Below are 23,004 nucleotides of genomic sequence, written 5' to 3'. Positions count from 1 at the left end.
TTCCAAGTGGTACATTAATCCTTACACGACTTGCATCATTTGAATACTATGAAGGTGCAATACAATGCCAGCATGGTGTTATTCTATTTAATAACTTGAATAGATGGCACAGCAGTTTTACTTATTTATTTATTTGGCCTTTTGGACCGGCGCTGTGAGCGCACTGACAAGTGCACTTCCCAATAACTAAGCTGTTCAGCTATCCCCCGCCCGCTTTTGCCTGACTGGTCTGTAGCACAGCTGATCTTCTATCGTTGTTGTATGAAAAGTTTGAGCCACAATGGATGACTATATATGATTTTATTTGTAATACTTCCTGTTAGATGAAATATCTCCAAAACTCTGGTGCTTTTATTGCATAGTTTTTTCAGGGTCTGGCAGTGATTCATTTTGTATTAATCATGGCACATTTTTCCTTGCATGTGCAACAATACAGCCCAGCCTCTTCAGAATAAACAAAACTCTCTCAATTTAGCTCACATTCACTCTAGATTCTGTCCATGTATGATTCGACTTGCTTACTCATGCTGTGAGTAACACTCTTTCCTCCTGCCACTTTAACCTGAAGTTTCCAACATTCACATAATACACATCACCAGCAAATTCACTCCGCTTCATCTCCATCCTTCTTTGTGCTACGGCTGGTTTCTCGCCGGTCAGTCTCACCAAAAACCACACCAGGTGCGTTTGTTTCCCAGCTTCCCCGAGTGAATTTCTGGCCAAGCCCTGTTTTTACACAAGTGCACGCTGAGTCAATACTTGTTTAGCCAGGAAGTTTATTTCATTATACACCTCCTGTAATATTTTCTCAAGGAGCAGCTACAAAAGCTCTTTCATATAAGCTTGCATTTTTTGTCCTCTTTCCCAACACTGACTGTTCGCTCTCAGGCTAAAACAAACACCCTCAAAGTAAGATAAGGTAAAAAAAAAAAAAAAAAAAGAGGGAGGGAGCTGGTGTCGGTTGGGTAATGTGCAAACACAAACAGTGTTTGTGCAGTCTTGTTATTGTTTGTTCAGAGCACAGGAAAAAAAAAGAGCTACTTCAAATACCTCAAAATGCCCTTGGGCTAGGCATGTAACGTCTGGTTTGAGATCCTGAAACGGCCTGCTGTTAGCTCTGAGCTGTGGACAGCCCTGTCCTTTCTGCCACCTTAAAATACTGACTAAAAGACACTTATTTCTAATCAAATGTAATTGTATTTTTTTACCATGCACTCTTAGAATCTGTTCATGTACATGTTTGGTTAGTCCTCATTATTTGGACATACTGTATATGACCACTATATATGCACTATATTTCAGTGTATCCTGTCTGCCCTAGTAATAAATAGTGCTAAAATATTATCCACAGCTTTATTTAGTGAGATATACTAAATATAGCACCTTATGTAATGTAAAACTGAACTTATGTGGTGTAATAGTAAGAACCACGCTGCTGGTAACAGTGGTGTCTGAGTTCCTAGGGGTTTGAGTCCCGGGCTGGGCTCACAGATACAGAAGGTGCATGGCATTACACTAACCTAGCTACTGGAGGGACACATGTCAGTGCACCTTAGTGCCGGTTTCATCATCAGATAAATAGGAGGGTTGCGTCAGGAAGGGCATCCGGCATTAAAACTGTGCCAAATCAAATATGAGGACGTATGATCCACTGTGGCAAACCCTAACAGGAACCACCTAAGGGTTTGTTAATTTAATGTGGTAATAAGTGGCTGTGATTTACTTTGATACTTGTAACAAACCAAACATACCAAACTCCCCACACACAGCAACCAGAGGAAACATTGAACCCAGGTGTATTGTGTAGGTTAATCAGGCTGTACCACATTTTTAGTGACAAAGTATGTGCCAGTGTGTGTGTGTGTGTGTCTCAGTGTGTGTGTGTGTGTGTGTGTGTGTGTGACCTGGCCTATTTACCACATTTTCTGCTCCACTGTTTGAAGTTATTGATGACCTTTTGCTTTCACACTTCACCGGACTCATTCATGCTTCAGTAAGCCAGTCTTACCGAGGCTAAGATCCAGTCTTCAACTAAGGTAGTTAGCATTGCCATCTGAATGATGACTTAATGCTCCCCGTATGTGTGTGTTGAGAAACGGCATCTAAAACAGTGGCAAATTTTGAGTCACTTTATAAGTTACTGGTGGATTTACATGATTTTCACACAGATGTGGTAGAAACATGCACAGCTCTGGGTGCTACATTGTATTACTTGTATTACAGTCACTAAATCTTTTTTGTGCTGATAAACCATGTTGCTGTTTAATTATTCAAATGTTTCCTAATAATTTTAAGCGCATTTTAAATATTAAACAGCATTTGACAGCATTTTAACTGTTATACAAAGTCAAAGTGACACTTTCTGTGTTGAATTTATTAATCATTTGAGTGTACTGATACACTCTTAAAGTTATGTATAGCCACCAAGGTGGCGCAGCAGGATATCCCGCTAGCACACCACCGCCGAGATTCAGAACTCCTCGGTTTGAAACTCACCGTTGCCACCAGTCGACTGGGTGCCTTTTAGCGGGCAAAATTGGCCGTGCCTGCAGCAGACACATCTCTGCTAGGCTGGGATGACCGGACTATGTGGGTGGGGTCTTCAAATGCTCTGTAAGGACCCTGATTAGCAGATAGAGAGGCGCCTGTGCAGAGTGCATAGGTGAAAAAGGGTTCCGCAAAGGGCTGCGCGCAGGTTGGAGGAGGCGTGAGCAGCAATATACCCACCTCGACTGCAGTCAGGGATCCCCCAGCAGCGGAAGACAGATTGACTACGATAAATTGGGGAGAAAATGGGCCCTGTTGGGCCCTTGAGCAAGGCCCTTAACCCTGTCTGCTCCAGGGGCACCGTACAATGGCTGACCCTGCGCTCTGACCTCAGCCTCCGAACATGCTGGTATATGTGGGAAAACAAGAATTTCATTGTACTGTACAAGTGTATATGTACAGTATATACGACAAATAAAGGCGTTCCTAAAAAGACACAATTCCATCCACTATTGTCCGTACAAAAACAATATTGGTCTATTAGAACTTTCAATATGGTGGAACAGGTTACATATTTGCTTTATGTTGGTCTGATGAGTTCTACAAGAATCCTTTAAGAATGATTATATTGTAATGAAAGTGGAAAGATGTGTATTAAAATAAAAGAAAAAGACATATTTGATTGTCTCTGAATCCGAAAACAGTACAGGAGACGGAGACGGAGAGGAGAGGAAATGATGTCTGACCTGTTCGTTCAGTCAGACACTCACATTAGCCATGCTCTCCTAGGTGCTTGTTCCCGGTGTGGTGCGTATGTCACATCCTCTTCCACTTTATTAGCTGCCTCTTACCGCAGCGTGTGTGTTTTCTCGTTCCCTGAGCCCGAGCCAGCTCTCATCCCCCGCTTCCCATCAGTTTAGTTGTCCAGAAGAGGGTCGTGGGACGGCGGCATGACAAATTTGCCGCTAATACGAAAGCGTTGAATGTGGTCGCCGAGCCCTGCTGTTGATTGATCGCTCAGCGGTCTGGCACTGCTTTAATAGCTCCTGTAGCATTTTGTGAAGAACATATTTTAGGCCTAGGGGCTGTAGGTCTGAGGCGCTGTGATCAGAAGCCCATAAACGGGGAGAGGTGGCGAAGGTCCTCGCCTGATGGAACAACAAACTAATAGTTGTGTCACATTGGGCCCCAGCGGAACACCGTAGCAGTTTGAAAAAAGACACAGCCGGTCAGTCTACCCAACCAGGACCACGGGGTTATTTTTCTCCGCGCTCGATGATGATGACGGTTGTCGACTGATGCGGTTATGATCTTTAAATCAACTTTCTGCTCGCTTGAACACGGCCGCCGGGAGTTCGGGTGGTACAAGGACGGGAAAGGTTGAAAGAGGAACCGGTGCCCCCGTTGGCCGAGCGCTTCACGCTACCCGCCGCTGTAAAAATGTAGTTGCGCCACCGGTGATCAATCAAGAGTGGTGAGGACATACATTTTTTAAAAAGAGAGGGCCTGTTTTGTGGCCTCTAATGAGCAAAAGGCAGAGGAGGGGGTTAGCCTGAGAAATGGCCGACGGCTTCGGCTGCAGTAATCCAGTTCTGAAATGATAAATTTAGGGACAGGAAGGGGTTTATATTAAATACAGGATGCTGCATCTTCTATTAGAGCTGGGTTATTGAATAACGCTAACGCAATGAATGTAATCAGATTGGTCTAGCAGTGTGGCACTCAAATAGCGGATAAGATAGATGGATAGAGTGGAATTATGTTTGTGAAGGTGTTGCATATTGTTTTGTCCTAATGCTCTGTGGTTTGAATTACCCATTGGAGTTTCAAGGAAATAAAGATTAATAAATACACTGAATTCATCTGTAGTAAAGCTGCCATTAATTACCAGAACAGAGAAACTAACAAATTGTTTAAAAAAAAAAAAAAAAAGGCCACATCCTTGAGTACAATTACGTTCTTCCCCTTTTATATAGTCCATCTGTTTCTCTACATAAATTTTTAGCCTGCTTTCACCCTGTTCTTCAATGGTCAGGAGCCCCACAGGACCACCACAGAGTAGGTATTATTTAGGTGGTGGATCATTCTCATCACTGCAGTGACACTGACATGGTGGTGGTGTGTTAGTGTGTGTTGTGCTGATATGAGTGGATCAGACACAGCAGCGCTACTGGAGTTTTTAAATACCGTGTCCACTCACTGTCCACTCTATTAGACACTCCTACCTAGTTGGTCCACCTTAGATGTAAAGTCAAAGATGATCGCTCATCTATTGCCGCTGTTCGAGTTGGTCATCTTCTAGACCTTCATCAGTTGTCACAGGACGCTGCCCACAGGGCGCTGTTGGCTGGATATATTTTTGGTTGGCGGACTATTCTCAGTCCAGCAGTGACAGTGAGGTGTTTTAAAAATCCATCAGTGCTGCTGTGTCTTATCCACTCATACCAGCACAACACACACTAACACACCACCACCATGTCAGTGTCACTGCAGTGCTACTCAAATAATACCTGCTCTGTGGTGGTCCTGTGAGAGTCCTGACCATTGAAGAACAGCATGAAAGGGGGCTAAAAACAGCACTCAGAGAAACAGATGGACTACAGTCAGTAATTGTAGAACGACAAGGTGCTCCTATATGGTAAGTAGAGCTGATGAAATGGACAATGTATGTAAAAACAATGGCTGATCGGTGTATATATATTTACTTACAAGTTGCAACAATCAGATCAACCATTGATCGTTGCCCTCAATAATTAACACTTTATGCCCCAAAGACTGTGGAAGCCTGATGAGCTTGTTGAACCTCTTATTTAAAGTTGCAGCTAGGGATGTTGTAGCTTAGTGATTAAGGTACTGGACTAGTAATCAGAAGGTCGCTGGTTCAAGCCCTACCAGGTTGCTGCTGTTGGACCCTTAAGCAAGGCCCTTAACCCCCAGATGCTTAGACAATATACTGTCACAGTACTGTAAGTCTCTTTGGATAAAAGCACCTACTAAATGCCGTAAATGTAAATGTAAAAGCTATAGCCAACTCTACTGGGAAGGCTTTCCACAGGATTTTGGAGTGTGCCTGTGAGAAATAGTGCCCATTTGTAAGGTCGGGCCCTTATCGTAGATGAAAAAGGTTTGGTTTGTGATCCACGTTCAGTTCATCCCAAAGGTGCTCAGTGGGGCTGCAGTCAGGATACTCAGATTCCTTCACACCAAGCTCTATGCACAGGGGTACAGTCATGTAGAACAGAGCTGGGTCTTCCCCAAACTGTTGTGAGATGCAAGTTGCAAGCATAGCATTTTTGTTCTTGAATTTGTAACCTGTTATTTAATATCAGGAGGAGAGTCCAGATACTTTTGGCCATGTAGTGTACTATTAACTGAGATCTCTAAACGCAAGATTGAATTGATTACAAATAGTGTAGAATGATGGGAAAGAAACACAAGAAGACAAACAGACAGAACTATGAATCAGAGACCCACCGTGTCAAGCGCATCGGCTAAAAATACCCGCCACACTGTCAAACAGCAAGTAAATGGTAGCAAACCTGGGTCACTTGGTACAAGTGTGACCTTCCCTCCCTGCACCAAGCTGCTTACTCCCTTTATCTGCCCTTAAACCACAACCCAAATATAGAAAACCAGCACGGCACAATTCACGCTTCAACATCTGTTGGACAAATTCTGATACACGTCCCTTAACAACATGCCACTTGCAGCACCTTAAATAACAACATATAAGAGTGGACTAAAAGCAACGCTAAAGGATGCGTCCAGTATAAAGATGCTCCTTGGAACGTGGAAAGGTTATTGATTCGTCCTGCTATAATTTCCGCCAGCTCTTTGATATGCAAACGATCTCGCGTGAATTTACAGCGGTCCTATCAGACTCATTTCACAGTTCTTAGTGTCGCTCCGAGTCGCTCCTCTCTCCAGAGCTTTCCTCGCCTCATTAGCCTACTGTTCTCCATTACCGGCATAATTAAAATCCTTAGTAGCTTATCAAATTAAAAATATTTTCTGCTGATCGCATTGAGGTCCTCTGCTCGCCTCTTTATTTTGCCACAACAGGAATAAATTAAGACTAAGCATTTCTGCTCCGAATGGATTACGGTTAAATGCTTGAAAGGGGCCACTTATGGTATCTGCGGAGAAAGTGAGATTGATTAAAGGGGGGAATAAAAACTCCGAGAGTAATTCAGATAAGCGCAGGATGAATCTCTTCCTTTTTATTTTGAAAATCGATTTAATTAATTGCCTTGTGACTTGATGGGTCTATCCACCAGCTTCCCTCTTGGTTAATTTTATAGACCATTCTAACTGGATTGTCTGAGGCTAATGAGTACTGTGTTTATGTGCTTGAGTTCTGGATATTGCTGTCGTTATATTCCAAAGCTTATATGCAGTGAATATATTATATAGTGTATGTATATGGATTTTATTTAGATTTTAAATGGATGTAATTACCATTTCACTCATCAGTCTACACTTAATTATCCATAATGATGAGGTGAAAACATGTTCTGTACATTCTTTAAAAATCAGTAGCTGAAATCCCTTGCACCCATGGAGTATATGTCACCAGAGTTTATTGAACTGCTGGGAACATCCTGGTACCAAATACCACAATATCGGGATTAATAAGGTTCTATCTATCTATCCATCCATCCATCCATCCATCCATCCATCCATCCATCCGCCCGCCCGTCCATCTATCTATCTGATAGATCAGAGATCTAATGGAGTCCATGCCTTGTCCATGCCATTTCATATTTATTATATTTTACTAGTGTTGGTATATTACAGCACCAGGGTATTTAAATTTTTTTGCATTTAGCAGATGCTTTTTATCCAAAGCGACTTACAGTACTGTGACAGTATACTGTCTAAGCAATTGAGGGTTAAGAGCCTTGCTCAAGGGCCCAACAGTGGCAACCTGGCAGTGGTGGGGCTTGAACCAGCGAACTTTTTGATTACTAGTCCAGTACCTTAACCACTAGGCTACAACTGCCCTCTAAAAGTATTCGGGTCTTAGGATCCTCGGGTTTGATCCTTACCTTGATTTACCACCTGTCAGGACTTTGGTACAGTCTACAATTTTTTATGGTTCTTTGATTTTCTATCACCTCCCTTAACAAGCAGAAAGTGTATTGACCATCCTAAATTGTACCGTGGTGAGTGGGGGAATGTTTGATGGCCTGATCAAAGGGAATGTTTGATGCCCCGTCATGGTTTGTCACTCTGTCAGAGGTATATGTATGTCTTCTATATGTTGTTTTCCGGAAAATTCTGTAACTACATTAAAAAAATTTAATTCAATTAAGTCAAATTGACAAATACATGAGTAAATGTGTGTCTTATCCTAAGAGGACGCTAAATAAAGAAAGACTAAATACTTGACTCCTTTATTAAGAGACCCAGTGCCTTTTTTTGTGCTGTGGTTAATATTTTGCTGGCATATTTTAGGTCCACCTGTCCTCTTAGAGGGAAGAGTCATTACACAACAGTGTAAACTAATTTTGATGTTCACTTGATCGATATGATGGAACATCTTCTCAGAAATGAAATTGTCTTTATTTACTGACCATTGACCAAGAGTCAACTGAAGGCTTTGAAAAGTATACAAACAATGTTAATTCCAACTTGATCTTATACCAACTGGAAACCAACATGACAAATTTGATTTACTGATTTACTTTTCTGACAGATTATTTGACAATATAATCTGTTTAGGGCAGAAAATACCTGCAAAGATTACCTGCATTTTTTATTTTCCTAGTTTTGTATTTTATTTTTTTCCAGAGTACACTTTAATGGTCTGCTTAACCATTTGGTTGAGCTTACTTTGAGTCTAAATACTCTAAAAATAATCTTGTTTGGGCCGTATCTACTCCTTGGTTGACACTTGTTAAACTCTTAAATATCTAGATGACACGGTGGTTTTAAAAACAGCCAATATGTCACCTTTGAAGATAGCAGCTGAAAAATCATGAAAAAAAATACTGTGTGCACTAGTAAAGAATTAGTAAAGAATTGCTTGTATAGTCACTAGAAACTAAGAAATGCAAAGAAATAAATGTTAACATTATTTTCTTGGTGAGACCATTACGGGGTTAAGCTTCAGTAGGCTTGCCATTGTGAATGCAGTTGAAGTCGTGAGTGTCAATTAAAGGCAGTGCAGAGCTTTAAGTATTTTGCACATTAACTTGCTTTTGAGAATATTACCCTAGGGCCTTGTGGTCCACCCCCCCCCTTCCCCCCCATTCCTCCTTTCCACCCTGTCTTTTCTCTCGGCCTCTCTTTATTCTCCACTTTGCAACAGCTAAATGTGTCTAGACCTGTGCTCTAGTCTGTGAGTGTACACAGCCTCTCCTCTCAAAAGAAGATTATTTAGATTTCACGCCTTGTCTGTACGTTAATGATTTCCTTGAAGCATGAAATGCCGACGAATGCCAGAGATACGCGTACGCAAACACACACGACACGCTCGGCGATGGAGCGAGAGGGCGGGCCGGGCGCATCTCCCGACGCTCGCCCGTAGTGGAACAATTCCTAATTAATACGCTCCTTTGTTTACCCAGCCCCTTGTTTTTTGATTTAATTACAGCGCGAGTGGAACTGGATTAGCCCATTAATTGATTTAATTATCCAATTTGTTTTGTGGCAGGCGTGATTCCAGCTGAGCTGCAGCAGCTGTGGAAGGAGGTGACGAGCGCACACGTGAAGGAGGAGAACAGCGCCAATAACAATGGCCACCGAGGCCTGGACCTATCCTCGGCTTCACCCGCTCCTCCCAAAAACCACCTCCTCAACCAGCACTCTACCACCAACGGCCAGTACAGCAGCCACACACTCAAGAGAGAGAGGTAAGACCACTATGCTAAAAACTATGCTAAAAACACACTGAAATAAATCCAAATTACTAAGAGGTTTGTTTTATATGCTGATTAGTATAACCTAATAGCATTGTAGAACCTACACAGTGCACTATATGTACAATAGTGAATCCTATATGTACTCCACTGAATGCACATTAGAAACTGTCAACATAAAAGTAATATTATAATTTTGGTACAAAAATGTATCCGGATTTTTCTTCTCTTCCCTGTTCCATTAAAAAATGTGTTGGTGCCAGGGTATTGGGGTCCCAGGGTTTGATCCTGACCTCATTTTACCAGCTGTAAGAACTTTGGCATGTTCTACAGTGTCCACACGGGTTTCTTTCGGTTCTTTGCTTTCCCGTCACCTCCCAAAACAAGCAGAAATGGGATTGGTCACTCTAAATTGTACCAGGGTGAGTAAGGGAATGTTTCATGCCCTGTTATGGTTTGTCACCCTGTCAGATGTTTATTTGTGTTTTCTGTCTATTCTTTTTTGAAAAATTCTGAAACTGTATTCACAGGTAGAAACAAGTGAGTGAGTGAATGTGTGGCATACCCTAAGAGGACACTTTATAGCCGCTCAAGTGGCGCAGTGGTAAAAAAAAAAAAAACACTTGCTGACACCAGAGCTGCGATCTCGAATACATCGTATCGAGTCTCAGCTCTGCCTGCCGGCTGGGCTGAGCATCCGCATGAACAATGACTGGCCTGTTGTTCAGACAGGGGTGGGATATTAAAAAGCCGGATAGGAACTCTCTCATGGCTGATGCAATTGCAACCTCTGCTGGCTGATTGATGGCGCCTGCACAGAGATGGGAAAAGAGTGATTTCAGGGTGTGTCTCTCCGTATACAGTGCTGATCCACAACTTCGTTCTCCTCGATCAGAGCGGGGATCGGCATTGGTGGAGAGGAAGCATGACGCAATCGGGCAATTGGACGCGCTAAAAGGGAGAAAAAGGGGAGAAAATGCATAAACAAAATACACGGCATGTTAACCACTGTGGCCTCACTTTTCTTTTTTAATAATGTTCTCTAATAGGTAATAGGTCTTCAATAACAGAATAATAGAAATAGGGCAGTGGTAGCTCAGTGAGTAGGGTACTGGAATAGTAATCAGAAGGTTGCCAGTTCCAGCCCCACCACCAGCAAGTTGCTACTGTTGGGCCAGGCATTTAACCCTCATTTGTTCAAATATATATAATATATACAGTATATACTTCCAGCAAAGAGTTCAAATTGTATTTAACCATAATTGTAAATCAGTTTGGATAAACGTGTCAGCTAAATGCCACAAAGGTATATGCAATTGTAACTCTAGACATCATTTGTTGGCGTTGAAAGCATATTTTCTGTGCCCATACTTTCTTGATACAAAGTTTCAGCTGCTCAACACACACACTATACTGCGCTTAATAATGTGCCTCACATTTTTAATAGGGGACAGGTCTGTGTTTCAGCCACAACAACTGCTAACAGGCGTAATAAATACATGATATAAAGGAAATTATATGCTTTCAACTTTGCAGCAACAGTTTAGAGAAGGCCCTTTCCTGCATAACTGTACATCTGTGCCCAAAAACAAGGTAAATAAGAGCCAGTAAGACATGAATGAAGCTTGGTATGAAGAAACTCCAGTGGTCTGCTCAGAGCTCTGACCTGAGCCTTACTGAACAGCTCTGGAATAAACTAGTACATCAATTGAGGCTTTCTTGAATACTCTTTCACTAAATAGGCACATCAAGAAGATCCTGGGTTCGATCCTGGGTGTCTGCGTGGGTTTCCTCCGGGAGCTGCGGTTTCCTCCCACAGTCCAAAAACATGCAGTCAGGTCAATTGAAGACACTGAATTGCCCTATAAGTGAATGGGTGTGTGTGTGTATATATACACTGGTGCTGGTGCCCCGTCCACGGTGTTACTGTGTGCCTTGCACCCATTGAAAAGCTGGGATAGGCTCCAGCATCCCCCACGACCCTAATTGGATAAGCGGTTAAGAAAGTGAGTGAGTAGATAGGCACAAATTACCACAGACTTACTTTATAGTCTTGCAAGATGCAAGGCTGTTATTAAATCTAAAAAAAGACCACATAGAGTAAAAGATTGATGTGATGTACAGTGCTTTCAGTTAATCTTCATTCAATGAGGCCAAAACTGTTTTCATTTTCTGTACCTTTTTTTCCTCTGAGAAAACGTTTTTTTTTTATTCTGAAACTCATTAGCGCTTGCCACCTCTTTGCTGTCATCTTTGACTAAAGCAAACAGGCCTTAGTTGTTTCCCTATTCAAAATGGCAATCCCATTAGGGGGAGCAGATTTTGATGGACAGCTACCCATAAGGCTTGGCCTAATAACTATTAATTTGTCGTTAGTAAGTACCTCACTCTTTTCATTAAGGCCGCAAGCTCTGCAGGCCAATTCACTCTTCTGGGAACAGAAGCAAACACCTGGGAGTCGGTGGCTATTTCTGCAGCTAGATTACAGTAATGGGAATTGGCTCATTTCCTTATTAATTACCAGCTTCCTTAGGTACATTCTACTATTTGCACTTGATGGGTTCTCATTGATGTACGGCTGGGTGGTTTGACTCCTGTTTATTAAATATGACTTGAATGAGCTCAAACGCATTAATAGAGCATTGTAGGTATATAGCCAAAAATATGTAGGCCATTTAGTTTCAATACCATGTGCATAGATTTGTGACCATAACAAGGCAAGGTAGTCCACAAAATAATGTGGAGAGATCCAGTGCACTCCAAGGGTCTGTCCGAAAACCTACTGAGCTCTTTACATAGGCAGGATTTTACATCATACTACACACGCTCCCGAGAAGAAGGCTGTCTGAATTCTTAGATACCTTAAAATGCTGCCTACTAAGCTGCCTTATTTTGAAGCTATAAACTGACTGAATAACGAGGGCGCATACAATCCTTCCTTAGCTGTAAAGGCAATCCCAGCATTCAGTGCAGCACAACTTTGGAGCGAATCTGGAAGCAACAAATTGAGTTCTTTTTAAATGTAAATAAATAATCACTGATTTTTAGTTTGTATGAAACAAATGTCATGTACAAGAGTCATTAATTTGCAAATTCAGGCTTGTCACTGACAGTTTAACTGTTTTCGGTACACGAAGGGAGATGTTAGCTGGCATACTAGCAGGTTGTGCCACCTCAGCCCATTGGTTTAAATGACCTGAGGCCGTGTTGGCGGTGACGTAATCATCATAATTGCTGTCTAAGTAGTGTGTCGGAATAACCTGCCTTATAAGCTCTTATTAGAACTTATTCTCTATTCAGGCATCCGCCTAGGTAGGCAGCAAGGCAGCTCACTAGATTTTCGAACACACCCCAAAGTGTTCAGCACAGTTTTGGGCAGGGCTGTGTGCAGGCCACTTGAGTTCGTCTGCTTCTAAACTAGTCAAACCATGTCTTTACAGACCTGGCTTTGTGCTTTTATTTAGCTGTTGCTATAAAGTTGGAAGTATGTGATTTATTACCATTCTATTTGATGTTATACACCTGTTAGCATTGGGTGTAGCTGAAACGATGATTAGGAGGAATGTCTACATACTTTCCGCCATATAGTGTATATTGTACTAGTAGATCTAAGATAACACTCCACTCATCTAACGAGGTGATGGTCTTAATGATAGAGTATTGATGTGTCTGTAAATATGCACCTTTTATTCAGACACTAAGAAGACAAAGTGTGACTATTATACCATTTCCTTATGTGCACCTCTGACATCATGCTCAGAAATTCATTTGGAATAAGCGCCACGTCGGCGCCGCGTCTTCGAGGAAGAAATTTATTTGGCCTGAAATGCGTTTGCTTGTTTTTATCTGCCGAGGCCTGATCTTTGAACCACTCACGAGCAGCCTTCAGGCAGTGTGAGCTCATTCGTTTTTTCTCTGTCTTTCTCACACACACACACACACACACACACACACACGTCTCATGACTCATGTTTGGCTTATTACAACCTGTGTTTTTTTCGATGCAAACAAAATTCAGCTAAGGTGGCACATCAAGGCTGAAACAAGGGTGGAGTTCAAATGCATGAAACCCATCTCTGTTTAATAGCAGCAATGATTAAACAGTGGTAACACTGTCACACTAGCTAAACATATTTCTTATATATATATATATATATATAACATTATGACCACCTCCTTGTTTCTACACACTGTCCATTTTATCAGCTCCACTTACTATATACAGTAGAAGCACTTTGTAGTTCTAGTATTGCTGACTGTAGTCCATCTATTTCTCTACATACTTTTTAGCCTGCTTTCACCCTGTTCTTCAGTGGTCAGGACTACCACAGAGCAGGTATTATTTAGGTGGTGGATCTTTGACACTGACATGGTGGTGTTGTGTTAGTGTGTGTTGTGCTGGTATGAGTGGATCAGACACAGCAGCACTGCTGGAGTTTTTAAATACCGTGTCCACTCACTGTCCACTCTATTAGACACTCCTACCTAGTTGGTCCACCTTGTAGATGTGAAGTCAGAGACAATCGCTCATCTATTGCTGCTGTTTGAGTTGGTCATCTTCTAGATTTTCATCAGTGGTCCAGCAGGGACAGTGAGATGTTTAAAAACTCCATCAGCGCTGCTGTCTCTTATCCACTCATACCAGCACAACACACACTAACACACCACCACCATGGTAGAGTCACTGCAGGGCTGAGAATGATCCACCACCCAAATAATACCTACTCTGTGGTGGTCCTGGGAGAGTCCTGACCATTGAAGAACAGCAAGAAAGGGGGCTAACAAAGCATGCAGAGAAACAAATGGACTACAGTCAGTAATTGTAGAACTACAAAGTCTTTCTATATGGTAAGTGGAGCTGATAAAATGGACAGTGAGTGTAGAAACAAGGAGGTGTTTTTAATGTTATGGCTGATCGGTGTAAATGATCAGCTTCATTTAATTGCAAAGAACAGATAAGTATTAATTATTTAAACTTATAACACAAGATACAGCACAATAAAGGAGCTTATGATAATTAAACATCAACTAAAGATAAAGTAGTTTTTTTATATATAATTTAATTAAATATATATTTCAACTTCACTCTAAAGCCCAAACGTTTATTTAATTTTATCTTTTATCTTTTATATAGGATTAAATGAATATATTCATTAGTACCTGCCACCTCTTGCTTGCTATGTGCTGTGATGATCTATCCCAAATATTCTGTGAAAGGTTTAAATAATCATTGATTAGTCATTTCACACAGCAATGCTAAATTCTTTAAGGTCACTTCTAGGTTGCAAAAATCCACAAGCCAAAAAATATTTAATAATTTTTAGATATTGTGTAAAAGTAATAAGTAGTTCAGGCTGTCCTTAAATACAGCATAGGCTTTCTAAGAGTTCTCCTTATACAGTGGTACCTTGAAACTCAACGTCAGTTGGTTCTGGGAGTGGCGTTGAGTTTCAAGGTATTTTTTCCCATAAGGATGTATGGGAAACCTGTTAATGCGTTCCATGGTCCCGTAGAACTGCATATATTTTAGGCTAATGTAAAATAATGGGGTTGTTTTTGACACTTATACACTGAAAATAACACAAATATAATATAAAAAAACACTGACATACAATTGAAAACAGTTAAAAATCAAGATTTGTCTTGTATGCGCACTTCAATTACGTCTTATTGCACCGCTCAAGCGAAGCGATTAACAAAGCAGCTGTTCACTGTTCATTTTAAATTAAATTAAATCACATTTTTTTTAAAAGTTGAACATGTTGAGTTTAAGGGAAATGTTGAGTTTAAGGGTACAAATTTCTCGACAAAGGGCGTTAAGTTTCACAGATTTTGAGTTTAGGGGACGCTGAGTTACAAGGTACCACTGTACTTCCAAACACCAGATAAAGGCTCATTCATTCATTGTCTGTTCTACCACCACATTATCCTGGTCAGGGTTGCAGTGGGTTTAAATAATTGGGGGAAACACACAGGACAGGTCTCCAGATCATTACAGGGCAAACACACACCCACACAGACACACTTAGGACAATTTTTATTAACTTTAATAAGGCTGACTGGTATGCGTTTGGACATTTGGGAGGAAACCCACATGGACACAGGAAGGACATGCAAACTCCACACTGAAAGGTCCTTGGTTGCCCAGCTGGGGAAATGAGCCCAGGCCTTTCTTGTTGTGAAGCGACAGCACTAACCACCGTGTCACCGCAATCAAACAATTACCATTATTTATTTAATTAGCACATATTAACTGTTTTATTAACAATGATTTATGAAATTCACAGTTATTCTCTCTTGCTGAGCGTGCATAAATGTCATTAATAAATAAAAACAAATGCAAACCAAAACACGGCTATTAGAGGTAGGTGAGCCTTGATGCATTGAAGAAGACAGGTGGAAAACCTCACCTTCTACCTTTCTGACACTCACTTCTGAAGATTAAAAAAAGACGTCAGCAGCAGTTTAACACACAGCAGTAAGAAGACGGCAGTCAGTAGCCTGAATATTCTAGGAAATCTGTCAGAATAGTGAGCAGATCATCACTCCTTATTTTCTCTCCTGAGCTCCTTCTTCTCAGTGTTTCTCTCCGATCATTTCTCACACCTGATCCTGTTGCACAATGCACAGGTCATTATGAGATAAACACACGGATGAATTAGAGGGGTGTATTAATCATTCAGTGCTTTAATGATCTGTCCCAAATATTCTGTTAAATGATTTAACAATGATTGATTAGTCACGTCACACAGCAGTACTAAATTCTTTTCGGTTGCTCCACATTTAAATCCTGGAAATGTTTGGCGTCTGTGATTACAGAACCAGATTTAAAATTGCTTCCTCTGTGTCACCATGAATCGCTGTGAACTGTTAATCGACGCATTTCTTCACGAGTCCTTTTGTCATGTATTGGCCTGCAGGCGTTCGCTTGATATACCTGCTCCCTCAAGTCCTGCCGGATCGTTTTCCGCTCGGCCTGTTAAGTACCATGTAGTTAGTTTCATGTGTCATATAAAAATCTGGCCAGTCACTGCGACGCCTGCAACTAAAACCTTAAGTGCATCCACAGGCGTCGTTCGCCGGCTTTTTACTTCCGTCTTAAAGGAAAGGAGAAGAAATCCAATCGCCGCACGCACACTTTAGACGCGGCCTGCGCCTGCTTTTAGCAGCTTTGCTGCTCTCCCAGCGGTGCCGGCTTCTGAGACGAGGCGCTCACACACACCCAAATATGATAAAAGCCTTCAATGTGTCAGTCCATCTGACCCATCAGTGCTCGGGTAAGAGGGCAAACCGCGATTAAACCGCGCAAACCTTTGCTCAGATGATTATCTTAGATGATTTTTTAGAGAAAAAAAAAGGCTAGTAAGGGTGACTGACAACAGCTTGCATTTTCCTTCCCAGCTTGCATTAGAAGGGTGACACTCAGGGGATGTGCAGCTCAGCCAATCTGTTAAAGGGAAAAATAATCATATATGGGTGTCGTCTTCCCAACTTCCACCCCCACCCCCCTTCCCTTTAATTGATCTTACATGCCGAAAAACGATAATTAAATCATATTCGGACAAGCCATTATGAGAATCGTATTGGGTGTTGGGGGAGTTGGATAAGGGCTCAGTGAGGGCTGTTTTGGGCTGAAGTGTGATGATTTTGTTTTGCACTTTTTATTAACCAAACAGGAATGAATAACTTGATCTCTCATCATCATAATATTATAAACTCATAAAGCTTCTTATAGACAGTGAATCTTAGCTGGCACAATGGTAGAATCACAATAGCCCACTACCTCTGGGATCTGGGGTTTGAAAATCATCACAGACATTTAGCTATGGCTGGGGAACGACGGAGGGTGGGTACAAACAGCCTCGCTATTGAGAGGTGCACTCTCAGTGCCTGTCCCAAACCCAGATAAAATTAGGAAGGTTATGCCAAAATACAATGATCTGCTGTGGTAGGCAGCCAAAAATAAATAAAAATCAATAATTAAAAAAACAAGAATCCAGGCCCCCAGATGCCATGTTACTGTATGGCACCCACTCTTATCTGCTGTGTTGCTGTGTATATGGCCAAATGTATATGGACACCTGGCTATAAGCTTGTCGGATACCCAATCCCAAAACCACTGGCCCATTTGTGTTCATTATAACCCCTGCTCATCTGGAATTAGTTCCACATGATTTTGGTGTGCGTTTGTGGAAATTTGTCAATTAATTGTGAGGTGAGACACTCAACATTCCAAGTCGTCCAGCGTTTAATAGGGATGAGGTCAGGGCTCTGTGCTGGCCACTAAAAACTTGTTAAACTGTGTAGTTATGGACCTTACTTAATGCCTAGGGGAACAGCATGACCATTCCAAAGGTTTTGCCATTCTCGCCACAAAGCATATAATTTATTTAATTGATTTTATACATCTGATAGCTGTGGGTGTGGCTTAAATGCTAATGAACATACTTTTGGCCTATACTGTATAAAGGTACTAATGTCAAAGCCTTATTGTATAAAATATAATAAAGCTAATGTGTAAATAATTGCAATTTAGTTTAAATTCATGCTCTTTTTTATGTATCACTCCTGTCATGTCATTCACCCTCTTTATGTTTTCAACCTGCAGGCAAGTTTGCAGTGTGTTTAACCTCATAACACATTTAGCAGTAGCTTAAGGACATTGCCGATTGCCTGCTACACTTCACTGAGTTTCAGTTTGACCCTGTATGTAAGCAGTAAGCAGATGACGTGATTTGCCACATCCTAGTATAAAGACCATTAAAGGTCGTCTCCTTCTCTCCCCGGGGCCGCTTCACTATAATAGACCTGCCGTGGAGACAAGTCAAATTTAACACACGCCGCTGCAAGGACTGTTTAAACCGAGCGCTGGATTGGAATGAGGTCATATTTGTTGGAATCCTTCCCTCATCCCAAAATCCTTCAGTCCCCCTATTATCCTAATGTTTCCCTCCTTTAAAATCTATCCCCAATTTAGTTAACCATCAGTTAAAACAAGCCATTTGCCTCCTTTACGTCCTCAAGCGCTCCACCGTTCAATATCCTATTAATACAGAATTAAGCAACATGCCTGCTTGAAAAGAATTAAAACGAGTCTGCCTTTAAATTAAAAATCAGCATGATTTGCCAGACGGCGCATTCTTGTTAAAAAGTCATTAGAATATATCTTGCCCCATATATTTATTAGCGGTCTCAGAACAGAGGTCTTAATGTGCATGCATAATACATGATTCGAAATAATTCTGCCTTTTAAAAGGGGGGAAAATTGTTATAATGTATGAATGTATTCATAAAGGAATGCATTTAGTATTTATTTAGCGAGCGTTAACACAGACATCATCTACTTCTTCTTTAATTGCTTGTGTTTGTTTTAATGTAAACTCTTAAGCTAAACTTGACAATCTCTCATCCTTTAGGTGCATCACTTATTATTAATTAAAAACATTAAGAACAGTAAGTTAGGAAATGACCCCAGTCAGTCTAGCTAAATAACTCGTCTGAAATGTAACCACATTACTAGGGTTTATTCATGCTCCAGCAAGTGGACTTTAAAAAGTGGACTGTACAAAATCACTTGATTTTTTTTAATGCTGCTTCCTACTTTGGACAATAAAGGGGTACAGTTTAAGAGGGCAGCCTGAACCTTCAGCATGTTCTATCGTCTAAAGATGTTCATCACAAGATGCTCTTTGGCATATTGTAAAATCATGCTGGGAAAACATGGACTTGTGGAGTCAATTCAGTTTAATTCAAAGGTAGTTTTATTGGCATGAGAAATAAGTATTGCCAAGGCTTAGGTACAAGTTTTAGGAAAAAGAATAAAAAAAGAAAATAGTACAATATATACAAAATAGTTACAGATATGTAAAAATAAAATAAAAAACAGTGCAAATAGTGGCAAATAGTAACAATAGTAAATAATAATAATAAAAATTATGAGACAGTAATATTTTATGTAGGTAGTAATGACATTAAAACCTTGTAGTGTGTGTCCATGTCAGCTTGAGTGCACTGTAGAAAAGGCATTTTTATTAATGGTCTCAGACTTTTCTAAGCAAAGAAAATCTGATGTGGTAGGTGGAAATTTATGAATTATAATGCTTCAGCAATATTCAAAAACACAAATATCATTGTGTTCTTTAATGCAGGTTTTTAAATCTTAATATTTTACCACAGAACGGAACTTGTATGTTCTAAAGCATTTAATTCTTTAATGCTTTGATAGGATTTGATAGATTTATATTATAGTTAAAGCCCTACCTAATTCACAGCTGTGAAAATCACATCACAAACTGTGAAATGAGCCGTTTCCCATGTAATATGCAATTTGCTGTGAAATTAAAAATTGAAAGGTTGTATTTAGTGCTTTAACATTTTTCATTTGTGTTTAAGTGCCTAACGCTTACTGCTTAATTTAAAATATGAGCCAGTCCAAGCAATCCTACAGCAATTCAGTTAGCAATCGCTTAGTCAAAATGTCCAAGATGTCAAAGTCTAATACAGCTAAAAACACAACTCAGGTAACTGAGTTTGGAAAACTCACAGCCAATTATGTGGACACTAAGGGGGGGAGAATTTTCTTCTTGCACTGTTGCTGAATGTTCGTTCTAGGTTTACATTCAACTACTGAGATGAGCTGTGGTGTGTATTGTAGCTTCCATTTATTCTATCATTCAATTTATGAGTGTAATTTAATGACTGAAATGTGGCACTTTTCTTTCAAAATCTGTGAAATCTGTGATTTTTGAAAAATATGGTATGTAAAATGAAGCATATTTTCCTGTAAATTTAGTAGAGCTTTAATTGTAAGTTATGGAATGGACACAACAATCTACATAAAAGACCACAACTTGTTCTTGTCTCGTTTAGTCTACTCTTTTTCTCCACTGTTGAACTGGAAGCCCTAAGCACTGCTTGTAGATTTGCCTAAGCTACAGCACACCTACAAAGCATGCTCACCCAACATTTTTGCCTCAGAGCAAAAAAACATCTTTTCCTCTCAGCCATGCGTGTGCTGGGTCGTGCTGAGGCCTCTTCTCAGCCGGCGGATAAATTGACAGCAGGTGGAGGGTGTTTACTGTTTGCGCTCGGTGGGAGCAGGCCAGCTGAATTAGGAAGCTTCTTGTTATGGGAAAAGCACACTGATCCAGGTGAATAGAGGGACTCTGGTTCAACGGATCTAGCTGAAAGGACTCGCTGTCTTGCCAAACTCCCTGCTTTTTGTCAGCGCATGCCACCATGCTCATCACAAAGGCCAGAATTGACTATTGATTGGCAGCACTGAGTCCAAAAAATGACTTAGGCCCTGCTTAGGTCAGTGCTGGACTTGAAGGGTAACAAATGTCCTCCAAACTGATTGATGCAGTTCGCGCGTGTGTGTGTAAATACCGTATGAAAGTAAGACCTCACTGCAGCATTAAGGGACCATTATTAGCACTAAGAAACATTATTATGAAGATGAATAGGCTGAAAGAGAAGCACATCAATACACACTAAGCCACATTCTAATGCTGCTTCTATATGGGCTAAATGTGTGTGTTATTGATATTAATGTGTTTGTCATTTCCCTCCTCCTCTAGCTCTGCGCTGAATGAACACACACACCACAGTCACCCTCTCTACGCACACGGCGTGTGTAAATGGCCGGGATGTGAAGCAGTCTTTGATTACTTCCAGTCTTTTCTTAAGTAAGACACACACACACACACACTTTATGAAGGTGAACCCAGTCCCAAAGTTACCCTTAGGTTGTTTAAATTCGTTTCATTCCTGCTCCTGTGTTATTTAGCCATTAAGCCACACTACACACGGACCCTCACTCTTCCCTACAGAAAGGCGAAAGTTTCACACTGGGTGTGTTTTCGCGTGTCGTATCTGCTGTTTGTCTGCCGCAGTTTACCACCAGGCCTCTAAGGGCCCCATAATTCATGTGATAAGTGCTGTTCCCATGGCGATTTCTGCCACCTTGTCCCAAACAAACACAAGGGGGATGTTTATCTGCAGCGGTCCACACCATGAGAGCACGGCGGGTTTGCCCTTGTCTTTTTCCTTGCTGACTGAAAGAGCTGTCTGTTTTTTAGCCATGGAACACATGATACACCTATAATAGTAAAAATACAATCTTTTTGTATAGCAATTCATTTTCTTTTTAAGTGTTTGGTGCTCTGCATAAAGAACTAAAGATTTAAGATTTAAAAACTTTAGGAAGACGTTTTCATGGAAAAGAACATTTCGGAATGCCAGTTACAATATCAATCGTCAATGATGTATGATGTACGAGTTTAAATTCTGACCAGATTTTGACTTGCTTTAAATCTGACCTGAACACACTGCCTTCAAGTTGTGTTTTATGTTTTTCAAGTAACATTATAGAGCTTCAGGATCACCATACTATTGTAGTTCCTTCTACTCAGGCAATAATGTGCCCCAGGTCCAAAGTATGAGGGTTCTTTAAAAAGTTTTCTCACTTTTTTAACTCTATTTATTAAGAATTTCAAAAACAAATTTGTTTTACTTTCTACATAGTCACCTTCCGATGCATTTTTCCCAGCGTCGTACCATTGTAATGCCATCAGCAAAAAAATTTTTTTTGATTGAGCACGTAGCCACTGATGTACCGCTGCTTTCACATCATCATCACATGAAAATCTTCTTCCCCTTTAAGCTTCTTTGAGCAGCCCTCACCATTTCCAACCAAAATATAAATGTGCTTTTTGAAGATCCCTTGTATAACTATTAATGATAAAGCAGGTTGATGAAAATGTCTACAATTATTAAAAGATTAAATAAAATGTCTGTAATTTAACTTAGGTGAGGCATTAAAACTATTTATATTATGCCCACTCTAGAATTTATCCAAAACCAAGAAAAACACCTGACTGAAGGTAGTGTAATAAGTACATTCAGCATTAATGACTGTAATATTTGATTCACATTTACATTCCGGTATACTGCCGCTAAACCAAGATAATAATACAAAACAGTTGTGTAATTTAACCTCAATATATTTGGGGGAGAAGCAAAACATATCAGCAACTGACTGATTTTCTACAAGACAATTAGGCCCAGACTTATAACATACCCTGGACAGGGCACCAATCTATCTCAGAGCCTTGGTCATCCCCCCACTTTCAGACATAACCAATCATGTCTTTGTATTTGCCCAGCCAGTTGGTAGCACTGCTATGATTCAAACCTTGATCTTAGAGGTTACACAAAATACTGATAGCAAAATGCTTGTAATATTCTACAACTCCCTGGGTGGTCCCTGGGTCCCTGGGTTAATCAGATTTTGTTTTTAGACTTGCCGTTTTTTCTCTGCAGCTGCTGTTTATTTGTTTTACAAATTTTCGACAGTGACTTTGCAAGTTTTTGCATACGCCTAAGACTTTGGCACAATACTGGAAGAAAAACGTCTTCCATCAGCTGAGCCGTAAGTAATCCTAGGGGACAGCGGTAGACTTTCCACAGATGAACGTAATGCTCAAGAAGGCCTTCTATTAGTTTAAGCAAATTCACTATCAACGGTATGGATCTCACTCTCTTACTGTAAGGTAATGTAAGTCATGTGTATAATTACATCACACAGCTTTTGCCCGAACACAGTGGCTTGATGCTGGTTTGAGCTGCAGTGCGCTGATGACACATGTGTGAG

General features: G+C 40.7%; 1 protein-coding gene across 5 annotated transcripts in view; it reads left to right on the top strand.

Moving 5' to 3' along the window:
• Positions 1-23,004, top strand: part of foxp1b (forkhead box P1b) — a 323,816-nt gene that overhangs the window by 273,634 nt on the left and 27,178 nt on the right. For all 5 annotated transcript variants that reach the window (XM_062997542.1, XM_062997543.1, XM_062997544.1 and 2 more), the window contains 2 exons: positions 9,146-9,344; positions 20,930-21,037. In XM_062997542.1, coding sequence (XP_062853612.1) covers positions 9,146-9,344; positions 20,930-21,037 — 307 coding nt within the window. The remainder of the gene's footprint in view (positions 1-9,145; positions 9,345-20,929; positions 21,038-23,004) is intronic.

The sequence above is a fragment of the Trichomycterus rosablanca genome, chromosome 6 (genome assembly GCF_030014385.1).
Source record: "Trichomycterus rosablanca isolate fTriRos1 chromosome 6, fTriRos1.hap1, whole genome shotgun sequence".
Classification (NCBI taxonomy): Eukaryota; Metazoa; Chordata; class Actinopteri; order Siluriformes; family Trichomycteridae; genus Trichomycterus; species Trichomycterus rosablanca.
The sequence above is the reverse complement of the archived record's forward strand: the minus strand, read 5'-3'. Positions and strand labels throughout refer to the sequence as shown.